The sequence below is a fragment of the Onychomys torridus genome, chromosome 2 (genome assembly GCF_903995425.1).
Source record: "Onychomys torridus chromosome 2, mOncTor1.1, whole genome shotgun sequence".
NCBI classification, from domain to species: Eukaryota; Metazoa; Chordata; class Mammalia; order Rodentia; family Cricetidae; genus Onychomys; species Onychomys torridus.
This window is the reverse complement of record NC_050444.1, coordinates 149,780,311-149,804,603: the sequence shown is the minus strand read 5'-3', so window position 1 is coordinate 149,804,603 and position 24,293 is coordinate 149,780,311. Positions and strand designations below refer to the sequence as shown.

General features: G+C 48.1%; 1 protein-coding gene across 1 annotated transcript in view; it reads right to left on the bottom strand.

The window, feature by feature from the left end:
• Window positions 1-6,248: 6,248 nt before the first annotated feature.
• Window positions 6,249-24,293, bottom strand: part of Tcea3 (transcription elongation factor A3) — a 30,369-nt gene continuing 12,324 nt past the window's right edge. The window contains exons 6-11 of the mRNA XM_036179275.1: window positions 15,947-16,110; window positions 15,520-15,576; window positions 11,617-11,771; window positions 10,018-10,164; window positions 7,454-7,525; window positions 6,249-6,341 (exon numbers count right to left, since the gene is read on the bottom strand). Coding sequence (XP_036035168.1) covers window positions 6,333-6,341; window positions 7,454-7,525; window positions 10,018-10,164; window positions 11,617-11,771; window positions 15,520-15,576; window positions 15,947-16,110 — 604 coding nt within the window. The 3' untranslated portion in view covers window positions 6,249-6,332. The remainder of the gene's footprint in view (window positions 6,342-7,453; window positions 7,526-10,017; window positions 10,165-11,616; window positions 11,772-15,519; window positions 15,577-15,946; window positions 16,111-24,293) is intronic.

The window sequence follows — 24,293 nt, the reverse complement described above, 5'->3', positions numbered from 1 at the left end:
GGTGAAGAAAGATATACAAAAAAAATCTTGACATTGACCTCCAGCCTCCACAGGTGTAGACACACACTTGCATGCACCTGTGCACACACAAGAACACATTCTTGCATACAACCAAAAAACCTGCTAGACAGACATATTCGCATATGACAATATAGTTCAGTGGTAGAGTGCTTGCCTAGCATGCTTAAAGTCCTAGATTCAAATTAGCTCTGCAACAAAACAATACTGACCAGTTCTTGGCCAGAGGGTCCGTTGAGAAAGTCAATGTCAGGTGCTCTTAGTGAAAGGTCTAGCTGTTGCTACTAAACAGTGTGTGTGAAGCAGGATTTAAGCTTTTTGCACGTTACTAACTTCAGGCAAGTATTGCCACTGTTTTGCAAGTGGAAAGCTGGAAGCATGAAGAGTTACGTAGTGTGCCCCAGATACCCACTTGGGAAATATCCCATGACTGACAGACGCTATTGGCACTGTGAGGCAAAGAAGTATTTTAAAAATCATGGCCTGCAGCAACAAACTGATCTAGAACCCTGGTACTGTTGCCTGGGGTGGAAATTGTGATGTCCTCTGTCTGTCTGAGGTGAGTCTGAGGAATGGGTGCAATTTGCACCAGCCTGGGTCGGAGGAAGCCGAACAGCTAGCCACAGGTGGGAAGGGCCACGTGGTAACGAATAAGGCAAACAGCCCACTCAGGCTGGAGCAGCAAGAGAACAGGGGTGGAAGATGAGCCCTTAAGACCAGAGGGAAGCCGGGCGGTGGTGGCTCAACTTTTAATTCCTGCGCTCAGGAGGCAGAGCCAGGCGGATCTCTGTGAGTTCGAGGCCAGCCTGGTCTACGGGGTGAGTTCCAGGACAGGCTCCAAAGCTACACAGAGAAACCCTGTCTCGAAAAAAACAAACAAACAAAAGAAGAAGAAGAAGGAGAAGAAGAAGTGGAAAAAGACAGGGTGTCGGGATGGTCCCCTAAACCATTCCCAAAAAAAGCCTCCAGGTTCCTCAAAACACAGGCAGTTAGCAGATGGGGGGTGGATGCTATGCAAGCTGGATAAGGCATTTGAGCTTTATTTGTGGGCTGATGGAAATGGGCTGAGGATGCCTGAGGAGGCCACTCTGGGCGAGTGGGCAAAAGTGGAATAGGAAATGTAGGACATTCCTGCTGAGCTCCTGGCCCTAATCCTTCCTTTGTTTAATCACACCTTTTGTTTCTTTTATGGCCCTATGTGAATCTTGTCTGAGAGTCAAGGATCAAGGAGTCCCCCAAGGATCAAAGGCCTATGCAAAACTTGGTCCAGGAAACCTGGGGAAAACCGTGGTACCTGATAAATCAAGTGATTTGCACTTGGCATTTGGTCTCTGGGAGCTCCTTTTAAGTTGCTTTGAAGGTATGGAAATTAACTGGCTAACTGTAACTAGAGAGTAAATAAAATTGCCCTGAGCAAAGGGAAGATGCTTCAGGCCTTGAGGCTGGACCCCACTGCAGCCATGAAAGGCTAGATTCATTCTTAAGATGCCTCTGAGTCTCCATTCCACGGACCGGTGTGAACCCACACACCCATGTTGCGACACACGGTTACAAGGGAGAGCACTGCACTGGGAGCCCGGTCGAAGGGCTTCCATCAGTCCCAGAAAGAGAATCTTGAGAAGCCATGTTGACGGTGGCAGTGATGGAGGGAAGGGCTTCACGACGGAGGGAGGGACTTCGCTATAGCTGAGAGGCCTTGGGTGACAGTCTTGAAGAGAATGGAAGACTGACAAAAGGAGACTGAACCCCGGGTAGCCTCAATGACATGACTAAGACTTCTGGGTGTGTGGGGTAAGCACTGGAGAGATGGCTCAGTGGTTAAGAGCACTTGCTGCTTTCAAAGAGGCCCGGGGTTCGATTACCAGGACCCACATTGTGTTCCAGAGTTACCCCATACCCTCTCCTGGCTTGTGTGGGCACGAGGCATGCATCTGGTGCACTGCCATGCATGCAGGCAAACACTCATGCTTTATATGCATGAGACCCTTTGGTTGCCTGATCCCCAACACTGGCAGGGGTCAGGAGTGTTACGGATATCTAAAATATGGTATCAAACTCTTTATTTTTATTGATTGTCTGGGTGAGAGACACAGAGAGAGAATGGGAAACAGGGACCCTGGTGGGCTTCTAATTCATACAAAATTAACTATGACCTTGAGCTCCTGAGATTCCCAATTAGCTGGGATTACAGGTGTGCAATAATATGCCCAGTTGAGGGGGCTAGAGAGATGGCTCAGAGGTTAAGAGCACTGACTGCTCTTCTAGAGGTCCTGAGTTCAATTCCCACACCCGCATCAACCAACCATCTGTAATGAGATTTGGTGCTGTCTTCTGACATGCAGGCAGAACACTGTACACATAATGTCAAAATTAGTTGTAGGCTATTTAATGGGCTATTATTTTCCATCTCTTTGCTGAAATAACTTGGTGAGATCTTTTTCCCAAACTCCCCAAACATGTCTTCTTTCTGCTTCACCTCATCCAATCCTTGTCCTTTTCCTCCTTCAGGGAAACAATCTTGCCTCCTCCAGAAAGCCTACCTGAGAGGTAGATGTTAATGTTAATTTGCCTAAGGCTTGGTGAGGCATCCCAACAGTACAAATCTGAGAAGCCAGTGTGGCTGTGGAACCAAGTGCGAAGGTGAGGCAAGGCCCTCTAAGCCCCACCAAGAGCATGGGGGGAAATGGACGCTTTTAAACGGGGTGGGGTGGGGTGGGGGTTGTGGGGTGGCAGCACAGGGACTTGAATGCAGTCACACCTGTGATCTTGCCACTGAAACCGCATGAATCAGATGGATCCTGGGTGGGGACAGGAAAACACACTGGAAGGATATTGTAAGACCTACAGCCCATTCAATCTTTTCTGTGTCCTTTTGTGAAGGAGACATGTGGTCCTGCACCGGCTTGTTCCCTCACGGTTCAACCTGACTCATTGCCTTTGTAAACAGCGAGGTCACTGACAAAGAAGACTCAGGTTGGTTTTCCCCATGCTCTCAATCCTGAGGACCCAGAGAACGTTAAGAGGTAATTAGCTTCTGGTATTGAAAGTCTCTCAGGATGTCTTTTAAAATACTCACGGCTGGGGTGAAGGCTCAGGCGATAAGAGATAAGATGCTCAGCACCAAGGGTGAGGACCTAAGTTAGGACCCCAAGACCCATGTGATGGAAGGAGAGAACCAAGAGCCAGTTCTCACAAGTTGTCTTCCATACACACAATATATGTATGTCGAGTACACACATCACACACACACACACACACACTATGAATGAGTGAATGAATGTAAAATTATCTGTGACATTTTCTTTTTTAAATTTATTCATTTTTTTTTTATGTGCAGTGGCATTTTGCCTGCATGTATGTCTGTGTGAGGGTGTCAGATCCCCTGGAACTGGAGTTATACACAGTTGTGAGCTGCCATGTGGTGCTGGTATTTGAACCCAGGTCCTCTGGAAGAGCAGCTAGTGCTCCTAACCACTGAGCCATCTCTCCAGCCCCATCTGTGACATCAAGGGTAAAACGTTACCACTGTAACTCCTGTTATAAACAGCTTTATAATACTGAACATTCACTGCTTAATTCTAAGGCTGGAATTTTTGTTTTATAAAGGATGGATAAAGCTTTCTCTACTTTTTAAAAATATACTTTAGTTCAGTATGTAAAAGTGGGGGAATGTAAAATTTAAAAAACATGCTAAAGCAACATAAATACATTTTATGAAATTAATAAACATCTAATTAACATTATTAGATTGATAATGGGCACTGCTGTGCTCTTCCTTCGGTTTACAAACATTTGGATGGAGGATTAGATACATTTGCCCTTAGCCAGAAGGTGAGAAGCAATGGAGAATTAAATCATGCAGAGGGAAATTGAGGCATCGGAGCCCTCCCTACTTGGCAGCGCCTGGGAACTTGCTAAAACTAAAAACTCTCAACCTCACCCAAGGCCCACTGAGTCAGATGCTGTATCTCAACATGACCCCAGGGGCAACTCCCAGTGTAAACTTTAAGGGACACCTAGATTCCTAAGTGCCATCCCTCTGCACATCTGGGGTGACATCTGTGCCTCAGTGGCACACATCACCACCCAGTGTGGAAGTCTGTTTCCCTGCCAGGTGGAGACCAGCAGGAAGGTAGGGCTCTGGATCTCCCAGCATGGTACACGGCGACAGGAAGCAGATCCAGATGTCTGTCCTCTCTGTCTTTAGGAGCTTGGAGTGTGAAGCCCTCGGCAGAGTCAGTCTTTCCACAGGCAACTCTGACTGTGTAAAAGCCATGGCTCTTTCTTCATTTATTATTTGGATGGATGTGTTTAGGGGAGGTGCCCGTCCAACGGCATGCATGTGGAGATCATAGGACGACCTGTGGGAGTCCACTCTCTATGTGGATCCTGAGGATTAGACTTGGGTTATCAGCTTGGCAGAAAGTGATTTTCCCCTACTGGGCCATCCTGCCAGCTCCCTGTGGCAGATTCCCCTATCCAGTCTATTTACAGGCTCCATCTTCTAGTGGAGGTCCATGACCGTGGAAGGAAGCTGACCATCCATTCTGTAGGGGTGATGCCCAGAAGACTCCAGCTCCTCCACTATCACTATCCAGCAGTGTGACCCCATGGGTGACTAGGACAGATGGAAACTCTGTAGCCCCTACAGTCACCCTAGGAGGCAGGAGTTCTGCCCACGGTTGTACTCAAGACATTGATGCAGAGGGGTGACACATTCAAATTCCTAGGAGTCATGGCCTTCTGTGCTTCGGCTATGGTAGGACGCACAGTCTAGGAGACAGTCTGGGGCTGCTAGACAGTCAGTGACAGAACTACCAGAGCTCACCACACTGCGTCAAAGGCTGTTCCAGAAGTTTATAGCTTTGCCTAAAGTTCTCCTCAGCATCATGAGCAAGCTGATGTCAACATGGGACAACAAAGCTCCTATGTTCCATACACTTCTGGAAGCTCAGACTACTGAGAGCTGTGAGGAACACCCTTGGTCTCGGCAGGCTCTGGGGTTCAGGACCCTCAAGGGGGCTAGAAGTCATGTGCACTGCTGTAACCCTACCTGCATGCTAGATCTACTCCTACCTAGAACGATCCAGAGTCCTCAGAGGCCTTTCTGGACATAGCAGCATTTGGGAAGAAGCCAAACCACACAGTCACCCTTCTGAGACGCAACTGTGTAGATCAAATTGGTCTTGAACTTATGGCTTTCCTACCTCTACCTCCTAAGCACTGGGATTCCATGTATGCACCACCACACATGGGTGGTGTTTTTTCTTCTAATTTTTTTTTTTTTTTTTTAGATTTACTTATTTTATATCTCTGAGTGTTTTGCCTGCATGAATGTACGTGTACCACACGTATGCCTGGTGCTCTCAGAGACCAGAAGAGGGCATCAGATCCTCTGGAGTTTTGGACGGTTGGGAGACACTATGTGGGTGCTGGTAACTGAACCTGGGTCTTCTGTAAGAGCAATAGGTGTCCTTCACCACCAATCCATCTCTCCAGCCTGTATGTTTTCTGTTTTGTTTAAAGATAGAGTTTTGAGCTGGGGGTGTAGCTATGTTGGTAGAGTGCTTGCCTAGCAGGCATGAAGCCCTGGATTCAATGTCCAGCATACACTGGGCACCATGGCACAGGCCTAGAATCCCAAGTCTTGAAAGTTGAGGCAAGCTGACCAGAAGTTCAACACATCCTCAACTACACACAGTTTGAATCTATCCTGGGTTGCGTGAGACCCTATCTCAAAGTACAATAAAATAATAAAATGGAAAGGAAATAAAGAAAATAAGAGACAGGGTTTCACTGTTTCCTAGGCTAGCTTTGAACTCCCAGACTCAGCTGATCATCTTCAGCCTCCAGAGGAGTAGGAATCACAAGCAAACAGCACCATGCCAGGCTTTTGTCCTTTCTTCTCTCCTTCCCTCTCCACTCTGTAAGGGGGTGGATCGACTTCATGCTGGGTGGAGCCCAGGGCCTACCCTTGAGTTGTACCTCCAGTGGCTATTTTTCAGTAGGGGAGGAGGAGGAACTAAAGATGTGCCAGGCCACTGTCATGTCAAAGATAAGACTCCTCTGATTTGATTCTGACACTCTGTGTGGGTGCTGGGGTGAGCATCACCATCATTTTTCATGACTGATTAGTAACTGGGAAAAGAACACCCCCCCCCACACACACACACACCTCCTCTAATCCCTAGCCTCATCCAGGGCTCAGCATTTTCCTTCATTTGAACTTTTATTGTTGCTCCAGGTCACATGGTCTGTTTTGGCTGCCCGATCTTCCTCGCCTTGTCCACGGCTCTCCTGGTGGGGGTTCGCGGTCAGCAGAACTATAAAACCAAAAGGCAACAGCGTAAGAGCTCTCTTCGAGTCGCAGAGACAAGAAGGTGGGGACAGCCAGGCATGGTATGGTGGTGGCTCACGCCTTTAATCCCAGCACTTAGGAGGCAAAGGCAGGTGGATCTCTGTGAGTTCAAGACCAGCCTGGCCTGTGTAAGGAGTCCCAGAACAGCCAGGGCTACATAGAGAGACCCTGTCTCAAAACAACAACAAAAATAGCACTTGGCTGGACTTTAGCTGTCCCTCATGGCAGTGGACATTAACTAAAAATACTGTCAGAAGACAAGCTGCAACCTCCCTTGGATCCTGCCTTTCCAACAGGCACAAAGGAGCAAACAGAATGTCCTTTCCTCATAGTAGCCACCATTACGGAACATGGATCTGCCATGGTAAAATGTTTAAATCCATTCCACCCAGTGTCTTTTCCATTTTTTTCTTAAAATTACATTTGTATAAGTGTGTGTGTGTGTGTGTGTGTGTGTGTGTGTGTGTGTGTGTGTGTGTTTCACTGGAAATCAAGCCCAGGACCTCATTCACATCAGAACATGCTCTAGTCTTAAGCTATAACCCCAGCAAGCAGTATTTGGGAGGATTCTGCTGGGAGATCATGGCTGAAATCCAGACCATTGCCCCTGCAGGAGCCAGGCCACTAGGTCACAGCACTGAGTAGTAGAAGCCAGGCCACTAGGTCACAGTGGAAGGCTTTTCCAGAGCTTCCTAAGAAGGACAGGACACTTGGGACACCTCAGGGCTACTCTACTGTGACAGGGCTCAGCTTCCCTGTCTTATCCATGTGTGGCCAGGTTCAGAGGCAATAGCTTCAGTGAAAGCGCTTTGCAGAGGCCTGGTCTAAACGCTGTTTTTTCCCTCCCCTCTGTGGTCCCCCGGAAGCCAAGCCCATCCATGTTCAACAGATGGCCTTGCCCACACTGTAATAAACAGTGAGCTGCCACCCTTCCCAGCTGCTGCCCTTCCAAACTAACACCCCCTTCCCAGGCACTGTACTGGCATGGGGCCCTCTTCCTGTCTGTAGGAATACTATTTCTTCTGTAGGGCAGCATCTGAAGATGACAGGGAGGGAGAAAGACACAAGCATACCGACCTTCCAGCGATTCCCACATTCATTGCACAAGACAAAGGTGGTCATGGGCTCGTCAGCACTGCGCGTCTGCACCTAACAGAGAGAAGCATCATTCGTAAGGTCACCCCCGCCCCTGCTGTGGCTCCCACTGTCTTTAGAAGTAGATTCAAATCCTGCAGGTCGACACTGACATTTACCAGACTTTGGTAACCTCCTTGACATGGATGGATAACCGCTTTTCCCCTGGTCATCTGCCATCTCATTCAGCTCAGCCTGGCCATTACACTTGCACTCTTGTTGATCCCTCCAAACCGGTCTCTCCTCTTCTGTTCCCAGCCTCACCTCTTACAAGAAGCCTTACAGACTCACCCCCTGAACACACTGTATCTGACATGCGACTGAGCCAGAGGTCCCTGGGAAATCACCTCCTCTACTGTCATCCTGCAAGTAGCTGAGACCCAGAGAGGAAAGGGGTCTTGCAGATCACTGGGGCAGGTTATGCTGTGTTTTCCTATTTCCAGTCCTCCAAGTCACTCTGGTTCAGCGACATGGGTTTCCACCACAAGGCCCTGGAGTTCCCAGCTTCTCTAAAGCCAGCCTGGTGATGTCCGCTGGGATCAGCAGCGGGGAGGGAGCCCTCTGCTGGCATGTGCCTCCAGCTGTCAGGGGGGCACAGCATAGCACAGCTTGTCACTACACAGCCGTGGTAAAGAGGAAGGGCAGTAGTGAGCTTTCACGGGGAATAAACTACGCTAGTGAGCAGCTCACTTCTGAAGGCCAGTAACCCCATAACCCCATCTAGAGCAGGCACAGAGGATCACAGGAGCTTGCACAGATGTCCCCCAATTCCGGAACTGGACGGCTTCAAGAGAACCTTCCAGAAAACAAGATGGATGACTACATTTCTACTATAGCCACAGGGTGCTGAGGGCAAAGTGGTCCTGACATTTCCTTCCCACCCTTGTGGCAGAGTCTCTCATGTTTATGTATCCAAAACTAACCCTGAACTTCTGATCCTCCTTCCTCTCTTTAAAATAAATTAAATTACATTTCATTTTGTGTGTATGTATGTGGCTGCATTTGCCATGGCATGTGCAGAGGTCAGAGGACAGTTTGCAGGAGTCGGTTCTCTCCCTTTTACCATCTGGGTCATCAGGGTTGGCAACAAGCATCTTTACCTAACGAGCCATCTACTAGCCTCCTCCTCTACCTTTCTGGTGCTGGGATTAGTGTGAACCACCACTTCTGGTCTCTGTGGTGCTGAGGATCAAACCCACTGCTTCAAGCCTGCCCCCACCCACACCCCACTGATCTACCAACAGAGCTACATTCCCATTTTTTTGTTTTTGTTTTTGTTTTTTTGAGACAGGGTTTCTCTGTAGCTTTGGAGCCTGTCCTGAACTAGCTCTGTAGACCAGGCTGGACTCGAACTCACAGAGATCCACCTGCCTCTGCCTCCCGAGTGCTGGGATTACAGGCGTGCGCCACCACGGCCCGACTTCCCAATCCTATTTTTAAAAAGATGTGTGTGTGTGTGTGTGTGTGTGTGTGTGCGCGCGCGCGCACGCGCGCGCATGCGTGCGCGCATACGGGTGCGCACGCTCACATACACTCATAGTGCAGGCATGCATACATGCAGGTGTACACTGAGACCAGAGGGGAACATCAGATCCCCTGGAACTGGAGTTACAAGCATTTGTGGATCATCTAATATGGGATCTGAACTTGGCCCTCAGATAGAGCAATGATCTCTCTTTAACCACTGAGCAATCTCTCTAACCCATTTTCCCCCCCTTACAGACAGGTTTCCCCATGTATCCCAGGCTGGCTTTACTGCCTCCGCCCCCAAGCCTGTCCTCTTGCCTCAGGCTCCTAGGTGATGGAAACACAGACATGGGCCACCATGCCTGGCTACTCTTGATGGATTTTGCTTGCTGAGCTGAGCAGATAAGAGAAACAAAGAGAGTTCTAGATTCACTAAATATGAGGTAGAACTCAAGAATATTGCTACTCTAAGGACAGAACCTTAGTCATCACTGGACAAGCTGACTGGACTCCCTCAGAAAGGTTTGGGACCTAACAGCCCATCATGGTGGTGTACACATGAAATCCCAGCACTTAGGAGGCAAGAGGATCAGAAATTCCAGGGCAGCCTTAGCTACAAAGTAAATTCAAGGCCCTAATAACCAAGTATGATAAAAAGAGAAGAAACATTCAGATCTGACTTCAAAGCCTTCCTGCCATCAGCCTACCTAGGCACCTGGGTTTCACATTGCTACATTTCCTTCCAGCATCTGTGACTCTCCTGAAGTCTGTGCCCAGCAGTGTGCATGGAGGTCAATGTGGCACAGGTTGGGGGTCTGGGGCTTACTCTCACTTCAGGACAGAAAGGACACACTGGTCCTGTTCCATGGATATATCGCAGCTCATTCCACAATCTGAACATTTTCCAGAAAGCCACAAGGCATCGAGGTGGCATCTCCAAGCTTGCCAGTGGCCTGAAGAGTTTGGTTCCTAGTCCCCTCAACACCTTCGAGGGCTCCCCCTGCTGTAGCCCTGCCCCACTCCACCTAACCTCTGCCCACCTGGTTATAGGTGCAGTTCTTCTTCTTGCACTTGCTACATCGCAAGAGGTCAGTGGTGGTGCCGCCTGTCTTGGCCATCTGGTGCTCACGGATGGCCTCCTGAGTCAATGCATTCCTTAGCTCCCTCAGCTCATCACTGGCCATCTCCTGGAGAGAAATGAGTCTGTTTTGGGGTGGGTGGGGGAGCTCTGCCCTTTGCCAGGTTGCTAGAGTCTGAGCTGAGGAGGAAGTACCATGCTGGGTCAAGAACATAGAGCTGGAGGAGAGGTTGGGCCCCCTGGTCCCACCTGACCTGGGAAAGGCCTGTCCTGGAGGAATCTCCTCTCCATTCTGGCTGGAAGGTCCAGCCTGGGAGTTCTAGCTGGGTCAAAGTCAGCTGGGAATGTGCAGGACAGCAGCAGGTGCTGACAGCTGGATTGGTACTGTGGGATCACTCCTTCAGGATGGTGCTCATCCTGTCTGCCAGGCCTTGGCCTGGATCAAACTGTCCTGGCATCTGACCTGGCTGCTGCTCACCGTGTCCCATAGCCTCCTCCTCCGAGCTTTAACCCAGTGCCTGCTTGAGCTATGAATGCTCTCTAGCCCTGTGTGCTGGTGGGAACCATGACCTGCGGGCTATACCACCCAGCAGGTCCCCCACAGTGACCAGGCTCACATGTCAGGTCTTCAAGCTTGGTGGCAAGCTCCTTTATCTATTGAACTATCTTGCCGGCCCCATTATGCTCCATTTAAAAGGTCTGGGTTTTGTGGTTGCTATTTATTTATTTATTTATTTATTTATTTGAGCTGAGGATCGAACACAGGGCCTTGCACTTGCTAGGCAAGCACTCTACCACTGAGCTAAATCCCCAACCCGGTTGCTATTTGTTTTGAGTTAGGGTCTCATTATGTGGTTCTAGCCACACACCACACATGCATATTAATCACATACCACCTACTCATATCATGTTACACTTGCAGTAATGATACATCATATTTGTATCACATTTCATACACATAAACATTCCACACACCACCTACACCACAGAAAGCTATATCACACTCACACACTAAACATTCTAACCATACATTTGTCACACACACCACACTCACTTTATATATCACATATGTACCACATACCACATCACACATACAACAACATACAAATATCACACACATACACACCCCAGATACTCATTCAATACATTATGCACTGGGCATGCATCATGCTCCTCTGCTCTGGACCACCAAAACACCCTGAATCCCATCCAGTCTTTAGAAGCTTAACACATTTCCTCTTGCCTTCTCTAGGTCTCTTCATTTCTCCAACATCTGAAGACTAATGGGGAGTCCCCTGGTAGCTCTGGAAGCTAATCACACCCAAGGGTGTGCCAAAGATTTTTCAAAGATGAGGGGTCTGAAATAAGTGGGTCATATACCCTTCTGTCCAACAAGAGTCTCCTATGGACCTCAATACTTAATGAGCTGGAGGGGGCTGGGCTGGGCCTGTTGAAAGAGCACCTAGATCATGTCCTTAGAGTTACATCCACTGCTCTCAGAGCTGGGCAGCAGGAGGGCCCTGGCCAGGACCCTGCACCAAGGCCCCGTGATCCTCCTCACCTCTGCTGTCATCTTGGCGATGAGCCCTGGGGAAATGGTCCCACTGAGCACATTCCGCCTCAGGCCGGGGTTCCTGGGGTCCTTCAGGTTGCTGATGCGGCTGCGCACACGGTTCCGGTACTTCATATCTGTGCTCTTGAGTTCCTGATAGATATGTGTCTGGGTCAAGGGCCATCTTGCCATCCATGGAGGAGCATGGGGGAATGGGAGCCTGCTACAGAGGCCAGGGGTCATCTCTGTGGCCTCTGCTTAATGGACATCTGGTTTGAGCACTGGGGTCAGCCAGGTATCAGAGATAGGAACAGAGAGAAGAGACCAGATTATAGCAAGCACTGTGGTATCAGGGACTCTGGGAATAGGCACACTGGTTTGTCTGAGTCTCTCTTGTGACCTCAGGTGAGTCACATGACTTTTGTGCCTCGGTTCCCTTTTTTGTTTAAACGCTAACAAACAAAACCAAAAAACAGCTATTAGGAAGCATCACTGAACCATTACACATGAGGAACCAGTGTGGGGTCTGGAACATGTCCATATTCAGGGATGCTACCATGAGAATAATGAGGGTAACCTCTAGTTTGAAAGGACCCCAGAGTTGGGAGCAACTGTCAGAGGAAAAGGTCAAGAGCCACGTGTTCCTGGCTCTGAGAAGTACAAAAACAAACCACCGCAGCTGAGTGTGGTTGTACTCAACCTTTAACCCCAGCACTCAGGAGGCAGAGGCAGGCAGAGCTTTGTGAGTTTGAGGCCAGCCTGCTTGACATTGCAAGTTCCAGAACAGCCAGGGCCATGGAGACTCTGCCTCAAAATACCAAGAAGCAAAACAAAACAACAACAAAATCTAGTGGGCAGTCCTGTTCTCCCTGACCACCTCCAATTTCTTCTGAGACAAGGTCTTTTGTAGTCTAGTATAGCCTAGATCTCTCTATGTAGCTGAGGATGATGCAGCCAAGGACAGCCTAGAACTCTCTAGTCCTCTTGCTTCCTTCTCTTGGGTGCTAGGATTATAGACAAGCACTCTACCAACAGAGCCGTACCCCCGCCTCACCCACAGTGTCTGCTCAGAGTTCTCCCTCCCTCTTAGGCACACAGCCTTTCACCCCAGGGATCCACTTTGGGAATGACTGGCCAGTTACTTCTCCCACAAATAGATGAGGAAGCTGAGGCTTGGAAAGGGTTCAGGTCCTTGCTCAAGGTCAGAGGGCAAAGTCCTAATGGGGCCAGGGCTGCAAGCCAGGCCTCTTCCTCCTCCTCCTCCTCCTCTTCTTTTTTTTTTTTTTCCGAGACAGGGTTTCTCTGTATCTTTGGAGCCTGTCCTGGATTAGCTCTGTAGACCAGGCTGGTCTCGAACTCACAAAGATCCACCTGCCTCTGCCTCCCAAGTGCTGGGATTACAGGTGTGCGCCACCACCGCCTGGCACTAGGTCTCTTCTTAACAGCAATTCTCTGTTCACTCATGGGCAGGAAGTCACCCCTGGCCATGGACTATAATTAGTACTGTCCAAGCTCAGCAGCCCAGATCCTCTCCCTCCCCCTCTGGAGATGCAGGGCAGGATTGGGGAGGCCAGCCTCATTTTCTTGGTCTCCTGAGCCAAGTGAAGGGAGCAAGACAAAGCTGTTGCAGGGGGAAAAACACAGCTGAGACAGAGACCAGGGCCATGTGCAGAGCAGGGCAGCTGACTTTCAGGGACTGTGGGAAGGAGGTGGAGTTGTGGCTTTCGTCCATCTTTGTTTTAATGTCATCTGTACAGTAAGACTGTGAGGGTTGGGGATTTAACTCAGTGGTAGAGCGCTTGCCTTGCAAGCGCAAGGCCCTGGGTTCGGTCCTCAGCTCCGGAAAACAAAAACAAAAAACAAAAACAAAAAGGCTGTGAAAATAAGAGAATATACCACAAAGCATTCAGGAGCCAGACTATGAGTTTAAAACTGTCATTCCGAACTTCCGTAGTGTGGATCTGTGGATCTGAGGGGATGCTTGGGGACACCAGCATCTCTAGTTCCTCCTGCACACACTGGTGTCATCGGGGAAGGTCAGGTGGAAAGCAGTCCTGAGGACTCTGGGGACGATTCAGAGGGTCACACTCATGCCTCACCCATGCCATGTTAGTTGAGGGTCACTCCACAGAGGACAGATCTTTTGAGGGACACAGAGCACAGGAGTCCTGTATTCATCTTCCCCTTGGCTTGCTGTGGCTTTAGCTACTCTCCTACCAAGAGGGACAGACAATGGAGGGAGCAAACAGGAGGACAGAAGTGGGACTGGGCACCACCAGGCCACCCACTCTGCCTCAAACTGGGCTTGGAAGCCACTGACCATTCTGGAGACAATGAGGGTGGCGTCCTGAGACCCCGAAGCTCTGGGTTCCTGAACTGACAGAAAACGGTGAGAATATATTTGCTGAGAGACTGGGAAATACAAAATTTGTTGAGGTATGGCTGGACAATCAATGAACAACGGCTAACAGAAACTACCAGAGGCTATGCCAGGTAGACCAAGGGTTGGCTGCAGGCAGGAGACAGAATCAGGCAAGTTAGCTGCCTGCAGTCTGGTCCCTGGCCTCCCAGGCAGAGCCAGCCACACATCACATGTGACACTGAGAATCCTTTTCCCCTGGAGCTTCTGGCCCCCTTCATTCCACACTTCATCTTAGACATTTCAACCTCTGTCTGCAGCGAGAGAAAATACAACATCCTTTCAGTGGCAAGCAACTATTTTCCCTAAGAAGCAAATCTTCTCTTGTGGTAGAGTCCTGTTACAGGAAGTCACCTCTGCTGTCTCCACAGGGCCATGAAAGTCAGAGAAGGTGATTGGTGGTGGCACATGCCTTTAATCCCAGCACTTGGGAGGCAGAAGATCTCTGAGTCTGAGGCTAGCTTGGTCTACAGAGGGAGTTCCAGGATAGCCAGGGCTACACAGAGAAACCCTGTCTCAGAAAAACAAAACAAAGAGGAAAAAGTGGGGGGCTCAGCAGTTAAGAGCTGCTCTTCCAGAGGACCCAGGTTCAATTCCCAGCACCCACAGGGCAGCTCACAACTGTCTGTAATTCCAGTTCCAGGGAATCTGACATCAATGCACCAAAATAAAGTTAAATAAATTATTCTTTTAAAAAGGAAAAAAAGTGGAAAATCAGGAGGTAAAATCAGTGGGGAAATATGATTATATGTATGAGTATATAGATCCACCAGGCATGCTGGTGTGTGCCTTTAATCCCAGCACTCTGGAGGCAGAGGCAGGCAATTTGAGGCTAGCCTGGTCTACATAGAGAGGGAGTTCTGGCAAGCCAGGGCTACATAGTGATATTCTATTATAAAAATGTACTTTCTTATACATAGGACAGTAGACTTTCAGTCCAGCTATGATATCTGGGAGCTCCCAGCCTTGGTTCCCTGTGTATACAATGAGAACACCAGCACGCACCACGTGGATGAGTGGGAACATTGAAAGTCAAGAAGTATCAGTTTCCTGGCACAGTGCCCGCCTAATGGCATCACAGAGCGCAGTTCTTGAGTTGAGCCTATTAGAGGAGGGAGGGGAACACTGTTCATTCAGATCTGGCAGGCAATGACTTGACCAGCTGAGGCATGCATAATGTGGCCCGTTGGGCACAGCAACTAAGCCCTCAGGTTCTGGAGTCATGCTTTCAGGGTTCAGACCCCAACTCTGCAGCTCCATTGAGCTGCAGGAGCTCCGGCAGTTGACAGTGCCTCCCTGGGTCTCTGGTGCACCACCTGCCACCAGATAAACCCAGGGAACCCACTGAGGGGCAAGGTAAGATCTGACGGGCAATATCAGCTGCACTTAGGAGCTCTGGTTCAAGGGCGGAGCAGGGAGCTGTCCCCAGAGCTGCTCCCACACCGACAACTGGACAGTCTAGGCAGTCCCAGCCCCACGTGACAGGAGGATATGGTCTTCTACTTCTGAGGCCAGCTTGTCACAGTTGACGCCATAGTCCTTGAAATCATCTAAAAGAGACCAGGAAATAGACATCAGCCCCATGTGACTTTGCCAGGTATGCCTCTTTTTTTTTTTTTTTTTTCCCCCCCCCCCCCCCCGAGACAGGGTTTTTCTGTAGCTTTGGAGCCTGTCCTGGACTAGCTCTGTAGACCAGGCTGGTCTCGAACTCACAGAGATCCACCTGCCTCTGCCTCCCGAGTGCTGGGATTACAGGCGTGCGCCACCACCGCCCGGCCGGGATGCCTCTTGACAACGGCATCTCTAAACCCTATGGGAGACCCGTCCCAATAAATAAATAAATAAATAAATAAATAAATAAATAAATAAATGGCATCTGGCCTCCACTTCTCCTCCCCCACCCCCGGCCCAAGCCCTCACCTTCTGCCTTCAGGGCTGCTGACAGCATCTCCACACACTTGTCCCGGACAGAGTCCCCTGTGAGATAGCAGGGGGCCAGGAGACAGACAGAGGGGGCAAATGTGGGAGTTGAGGGGCTGCTGGGGGTCTTGGGAGTTTCCACTTTAGATCTGCTGCTGTTAGATCTGAGGATGACAATCGGTAATGGGCATGTTGACATAAGGCAAACAAACCACTTATCTCCATTCCAGATGTTTCCATGGATGCTCTCCTCTAATTCCCATAATTCCCTTCTGAGACAGAGGCTGTTTTAGATTCTTGACAACCGTCATCCCATTTAATCCTCACAGCAATGCCAGGAGGTCCATACTATTCTTATCCCACATAGAGCTGCCACCTTAGAAGTAGATGAGTTATAGCCGGGTGGTAGTGACGCATGCCTTTAATCCCAGCACTCCGGAGGCAGAGCCAGGAGGATCTCTGTGAGTTTGAGGCCAGCCTGGACTACAGAGTGAGTTCCAGGAAAGGCACAAAGCTACACAGAGAAACTGTCTTAAAAACAAAAAAAACAAACAAAAAAAACAAAAAAACAAAAAAAAAAAAAAAAGAAAGAAGGAAGATGTGTTATGAAGATGAGCTTGAGGCCCAGTGTAGTGGCATATGCCTTTTAATATCAGCTCTTGTGAGGTGGAGGCAGGTGAATCTCTGTGAGTTCAAGGGTAGCCTGGTCTACACAGTAAGCTCCAGGCCAGCCATGGCTACACAGCAAGACCCTGCCTAAAAACAACAAGACAAAAAATGAGTTAAAACGTAAGAGCCTGACTCTGGTTACACATCTGGGAGCCTGTAGAAACTCAAACCCAAGCATTCAAACCCAGGCTCCTCACCAACCACTGTGCTCTACTTGACACACAACAAGAGATACTCGATGGTCCAGCTCCCAGCTCCCAGCTCTTCTGTACTATGCTGGTTGTTTATATTATGTTATGTTTATGTTTATATTTTTACTCATATATTTATGTTATAAACATAAGTTTATACCACCATCCCTTATTTATCAGGCACTGCATACATTTATACCATCTATCCATCCATCTTCCCACCCACCCACCTATCCATCATTTATCAGGTTCCTATTCTCCAGAAACTGCTAAGAACAAGCAGCCAAGGCGGACTGCCTCCCTCTCTCCAGGAGCTAACAGTCTGCTGGGTAATGCTTCTCTATCATCATCTAAGAGGCCTGGCTCAGCAAGGACCAGAGTCATGCCAGGCACTTCTTGAACATTTTCAAGTTTCATCCTTATAGGAATCCCTGGTGGCTGATACCCTCACCACCCTATTTACAAACAAAGAAACAAACTTGGCAGATCCCTTCACTGAGCTGTACCTGGGAAGACTCACCAAGACCACAGCTCAGGGCTGTGTGCCAACACTTTCACTGTCTCTAGTGTGTTGTCTACAGTGATCCCATTTACTGCAGAGACCAGATGAGAAAAATAAAGATCTCATAGTCCAGGCTGGCCTCGAACTTACCAAGAAGTTGAGGATAACAAGGAACTTCTGATCCTCCTGCCTCCACTCCCAACTGCTAAGGTTATAGGTGTCTATCCCTGCCTGGTTTATGAGGTGCCAGGGACTGAACCCAGGCTTTGAGTATGCTAGGCAAGCATGCTAGTAACTACAGCCCTAGCTGGCCGATTTTTTGTGTTTGGTGTTTGTGTGAATGTGTGTGTCCATGTGTGTGGAAGCCGGAAGTCAACCTCAGGTGTTCTCCGGAGTTACCCACCTTATTTTCTGAGATAGACTCTCCTGCTGGGACCTTGCTCACCACTTTTAGGCTAGGCTGGCCAGCCAGGGAGCTGTCTCTATCTCTCCAGGACTGGGAACACAGGCATGCACATGTACCACCGTGTCCAGTTTCTCACGAGTGCTTTAGACCGCATGTATGTTTGCTGAGCTATCTATCTCCTGGTCTGTCTGTCTGTCTGTCTTTCTTTCTTTCTTTTTTTTTTTTTTTTTTAATTTTGGTGTTTGGAGACAGGGATTCTCTGTCTCCCTTACTTAAGGTTTCCCTTACTGCCCTGGAATTCACTCCTAAAGAGTTTTGTCTGAAAGTAGGACTGACTGAGTAGCTGGCGTTTCCCAGAGTTAAAAACACAAAGTCCATCCTACCTGTCAGTCAGGTCTCAGCCCAAAGGCCATACCCTCAGGGAGATGTTCCCCATCACCTTAGGCAAGACAGACTGTCTCTACTCTGCTTTCTCACTGCATAGCACTTACCCACGTCTATAATTAACTGGCTCACATGTTTATAAACATTGTCTGCTTCCATCCTCAAATGACATCCACACAGAGACCATGCGGCTCAGTCCCTCCTCTAACAGTACTCCACTCTCAGCAAGTACTCGATAAGCTCTGCTGAATGCATAGTTGGTCATAAAGGGATGAAGGACCAGGGGGTGCAGATGAAGCTCATCCTGAGAGAGGCACATCCTTTTTGGAAGGCAGTAGCTCTACTCCGGGGGTTTACAGGAGGATTCGCTCTTCCAGAGGTCCTAAGTTCAATTCCCAGCATGATGGCTCACAACCATCTATAATGAGATCTGGCGCCCTCTTCTGGATGTGGGCAGAACACTATATACATAATAAATAAATCTTTAAAACAAACAAACAAACAAACAAACACAAAACAAAACAAAAACCCAGGTTTGATGGTCTAGCAGATAAAGACAGCTGCTACCCCAAGCCTGTTGACTTGATTTCAAGCCCTGCAACTCATATGGTGGAAAGAGAGAACCAATTCCCCAAAGTCTTCTATGTGTGTGCCATTGTACACACTCACTCACACACGCACTGCATATCTAGGCTCCAGAGTTAAATTCTAAAGCCTGGTGCACCCATTTTGTAGCTCTATGACCTTGGGTGGGTTCTTTTACCCCCTCGATATGTTTTCTCACATGTAAAATAGGCATAACAGCAGCACCCATCTTATGGGTTTGTGGTGATGACTAAAAAGACCAAAGAAAATTGCAGCAAAAAAGTATCAGGTTACTCATACTGCACATAAACATCACTGTTCCACATTTGCAGAGTATAGGGGTGGGCTGGGAACAATGCCAGACCTTCCATCTCACCATCTGATCCTCACAATGACCTTAGGGAGTCAAAATTACTTCCACTCTATAGAGCAAGTCTCACAGAGTGCAACTGAGTTGTCTGAAGTCATCCATCCAACTTCCAAGTGGTTGAGTCACATGGGACAGGGCTGTCTGCCTCTCCAGTTCCGCCAACATATTTCACTGTGTCTAGAAGCGAGAGTTTTCCAAAGTCTCCTTACCATGCAAGGTGGAGCATCTCCCCTGCCTTCCTGGTAGGACCCTGGCTCTGTGCCTTCCAGCTTGGCTACAAGCTGGCTGCCTAGATTTTGTGTCTGGGCTGTTTTAGGCAGTCACGTTCCTATCATTAGAAACTGCCAAACTCCAGAAAGGGCGTCATTAGTGAGACTCAGGGGTTAGATGCATTTTATCTGTGCTTTCCTTTTTGTTGATTTGTTTGTTTTGTTTTCGAGGCAGGATTTCTCGGTATAGCCCTGACTCCTGGAACTCACTCTGTAGACCAGCTTGGTCTCGAACTCACAGAGATCCACCCGCCTCTTCCTCCAGAGTGTTAGGATTAAAGGTGTGCTCCACTATGCTCAGGTGCTTCACCTTCCTTCTGCTCCCAGGCCTGTCAGACTCACCCTCAGTCTGAACACTAGAGCCAGCTCTCAGAAAATCCTGCCCAGAGCCTGGCAGAGGCACCTGGGGGCCCTGTTTGCTGCTCTTGCCTGCCACCTTGAGGGCAACTTAGTTACTGCAAGTGTGCGGAAGCTGCCTGGCCAAAGTCCAGATCTGAATGCAACTTTCTTCTCCGTTACAACGGAGCCCTTCGTGTGTGTGTGTGTGTGTGTGTGTGTGTGTGTGTGTGTGTGTGTGTGTGTGTTTTACAGCTATAGTCCCCAGAACACCTTCTCACTCCTTATGTCACACTTTTGCACTGTTTTACCAGGGCACTCCTGACATTGTCCTCTGAGTTAGCAGGCCAACTCCCAGCTCAAATTCTCCTTCCTATGTAAAGCATGCCTTGACAGTCTTCCTGTGTTCCCACTGCAAGGGACAGCCACTTCACTGAATCCGAGCTGTGGGTCCAAGGAATCCAAGCTAGCATTTTGGTGTGTGACCTCTGTACTGTGTCTTGTTGTGTCCCCGAAAAATCTGCACGTATGGCTACCTGTAACTCCAGGTCCAGATCCAATGCCCTTTCCTGGCCTTGACCTTCTGCACATGTATGGTGCACACCTATAAACTCATGCAAGAAGACACATATACACACAAATTTAACAACAACAAAAACAACACATAAACTGGAGGATTGTGGGTTGGTGAGACGATTGTTTGCCGCCAAACCTGACAACCTGAGTTCCATCCCAGAACCCACACAATGGAAGAAGAGAAGCAACCCCTACGAGCCTTCTTTTGACCTCCCGGTGTATATCCATACACACGTACACAACCAATCAACCACATAAAAATCATTTTAATACTGGATGATCAGGGCCAGAGATGGCCACATAAGCCTGGTGCCCTGGATTTGATCCTCAGAATCTATATAAGAATAGAAATTGAGAACCAGGGCTAGAGAGATGGCTCAGAGGTTAAGAACACTGGCTGCTCTTCCAGAGGTCCTGAGTTCAATTCCCAGCAACCACATGGTGGCTCACAACCATCTATAGTGAGATTTGGTGCCCTCTTCTGGGATGCAGGCAGAACACTGTATACATAATAAATAAATAAATCTTTAAAAGAAAAGAAAAGAAAGAAATCGAGAGCTAGCTCCACAAAGTTGTCCTCTGACCCCATGACACTCACCCACACATCATGTACACACTCATAATCACACACACACACATACACACAAAGAACACATGGTCACACACAGAGAGAAAAAAACTGAAGGGTGACAGCCAAGCATGTCTGTACACTCAGTTACTTGGAAGGCTAAGGCAATAAGACTGCTTGAGCCCAGGAGTTTAAGGTCAGCCACGGTCCTCAAACAGTGAGATCCTGGTGGCACACACCCTTAATCCCAGTTACAGAGTGAGGCCCTGTCTCACAAACAACAACAAGCCCTTAAAGACACACTGGGTGTGTTAGGGCTGGGTAGTGTTGCCCCTTCAGGCAGGCTATACTCTGCACTAGTCACCCAGGGTGTGACTATGTCCTTGATGCCTAGGGGACGGTGGGTTTGCAAAGTCATGCTCAGCAGCTGGGCTTGCTGAACAAATGAATAGATGAATGAATGAATGAATGAGATTAAACAGAGCTAACCATGACAACATAGACCTGTAATCCCAGCATGTGGGAAGCTGAGGCAGGAGGATTTTGAGTTTGAGGTCAGCCTCAACAGAGATGAGAAGGTTGGAAAAGGAGAGGAGAAAGGGAAGGGAGGAAGGGATTCTGATGGTGGCCATGTCAGAGGAGCTGCAGCCAGCTCATGGATAGTCCAGAGGACAGCAAAGCTACTCGGGTCCATCCTGGAGAGGCAAAGTCCCAGAAGGATTGTTCCCAGAATGCCCCAGGCTTCTGCCGTGCTTCCTGCTGCTTGCTGCTGCCTGCAGTGTTCCCGCTGTATTTGGCATGGTGTGACTACTATGTGAAGGGTCCCACTGTATCTAGTACAGTGTGACTGTTTCTTGGGAAACCCCATGAACTCACTGGGCAGTTTACTTGCAGATCAAAATGAAGACGATTCTTGTGAGAGCCATGATTAGTTAGGTCTAAGATATAACTGAACTTTCTGAGTTAGCCTAAAAGACACAGGGGGTTAAGACAGTGAAGATGATTGGGAAAAGGCAAAAATAGGCTAACAGTCACCTTCCTGTTGTTAGATACGAGATTTACTGAAGATGAAAATTAAAAACAAGGAAGTTTCATGCATTCTAGACCCGTGAACGCTGCCTGTGGAAAAACAGGTGGATGATTAAAGAAAACAATTATGTCCCTAGACCCAAGGTCAGGCCTGAGTTCTTGGTCATAGAACTTAAAATTAATCACAGGTCCCAGTATGTGCCTTGAAAAAACAAACTTGTGAAAGGAAATTAAATGAACCTATTGTGTGTAAAGAAAAATAGATGGTTAGCTGACCACTTGGTGAACGTTCTGGTTTTTTTTTTTTTTTTTTTAAATAATTTTACCTAGTTTCTTTTTTCATTTATTTATTTATTTTAATTTACTTATTTTTATGTGCATATAAGTTTTGCCTGCATGTATGTCTGTGTGAGAATGTCAGATCTTGTGAACTGCCATGCGGGTACTGGGAATTGAACTCAGGACCTCTAGAAGAGCAGTCAGTGCTCTTAACCGCTGAGCCATCTCTCCAGCCCCTGAAAGTTTTTTATAGGGCAGGAATCTGCTACCCTGAAGCCACAACCAGCGGCTGCCAGTACAAAGGGGACTAGCTAAAATATACTTAGCTTGCTTAAAACTTTCTGAATCAGTAAGAAAAGAATCATTGCATCAAGGCAAAGATGTTATGGTGGGAAAATTAATACAGAGAAAAATGTTTAACTACTTGTGGGCTTCTAAGGAAAACATGTGACTTGATCTTCATGTGATTTGTTTTTGGAAAACGTAACTTGTGGTTATGAGGTAATCTTTTCTTGCATAGAAATTTTTGTCTTGGGATGTATAAAAGGTTAAAATGAGAGACGCAGAAGGAAAGATGCAGAGAGATAACATCAGAAAAGATACAGAAGAAGAACATCTGGGAAGAAGAAGTTAAACATCAGGGAAGAAGAGCAGAACAGAGAAAGAATAGTGTAGAACAAGCAGCAGAAAGAAACATCAAATGAAGACTTAAGCTTTGGCCCTCAGAAAAAGTCCCCATGTGTCTGTCTGTCTGTCCAGTAGTTCACTTAGTCCACATCTCCTCTCCAGTTTTTCTGACCTGGGGAAAGCTGGCCTTTCAGCAGCAAGATTCACAGTTTCCTGATGAAAGACTACATTTCCCAGCTTCCCTTGCAGACTATGGAAGTCATTCTTGTCCCTGTAAGGGGCGGCATTCCATCTTCTAATGTAGGCATTTTGGCTACTCGTCACAAAGATCCCCCCTGGCCATGACAAGGTCCACCTAGGGTCAGACCAAACCTCTCTTCCTCTCTGCCTTCCATCTCTCTACAGCTGCCTTAAATAATCTAACAGAGATGAGGAGGGAAAGAGAAAACTCAAAAAAGAGGTAGAAAGTACAAGAGTCCAAATAGAAGATAAAATGGATTAAGAACTGCATCTGCATTTTGATCGCCTATCCCTGATTCTTAACCGACAGGGAATGGTATGGCTACCAGAAAGACGATACATTCTGCTTGGTTGGATTTCAGAAGAATAAGAAAACTGCTCCTATGGAGGAGCCAGGAGGCAGTTGGGGAAGGGTTCTGGAGGTAGAAATCCTTCCCCCAGAGCCAGCCTCATGTCCCATGACATTTAGCATCTCTTCCAGTTAAATACCAGCAGTGTCTCCCCACCTCCACTCTCACCCACAGAGTATTCCCCATGGAGCCTCCTAGGGAGAACCAGGGGAGAACAGGATGATGTTGGAGCTTGTTTCCTAGGCCTTGCCCTCTGCAGACATTACTAATTGGTTGCAGAGTTCTTTTCTTCAGAGGCCTAGGCCTTGCCCTCTGCAGACATTACTAATTGATTGCAGAGTTCTTTTCTTCAGAGGCAGGATGATACAGTCTCAGACTCTCAGGCACACTTCAGGAGCCTCTACTCGCCAACTGGGGCTGCCACTTCCTACCATGCTGAATCTGGGTCAACCTCCCAGGCCTGGTAAAGCTTCATAAAGCTCTAAATGACCCCATTTTTGTTCCCTACTCTTTCCAAGTGCAATCTTACTGTTACTGAAATGAGGCTTCAAAATAGTGCATCATCTAACACATTCTCCTATAAGCCAAAGGTATTCTCCTATATACCCTTAGTGTCCAGGCAGGCCAGCCGGGGATTCAGTAGGGCTCCTAGATCTGCCCCATTTCTTTCTTTTCACCACTAGGCAACTTGCCAGCCTGGCTGGCTCTCCCTCGGGAATGTTTCTTTGGCTGCTCTGACCTTTGACCTTCCCTTCTTCTGGACCCCAATTTGAACTCATTCCTTCACCCACAAACTCTTTGGTGGCTTCACTCAGGTCACCTAACATGTCAACTACATACTAATGACTCAATTTTTATGTTCAGCCCAAGCTTCTTTACTCCGTTGATTCAACTGCTCTGCCAAAATGTCTTAAGACAGCTCAAATCCAACATTTCCAGATCTAGGCCTCAAACTGATGATCCCCC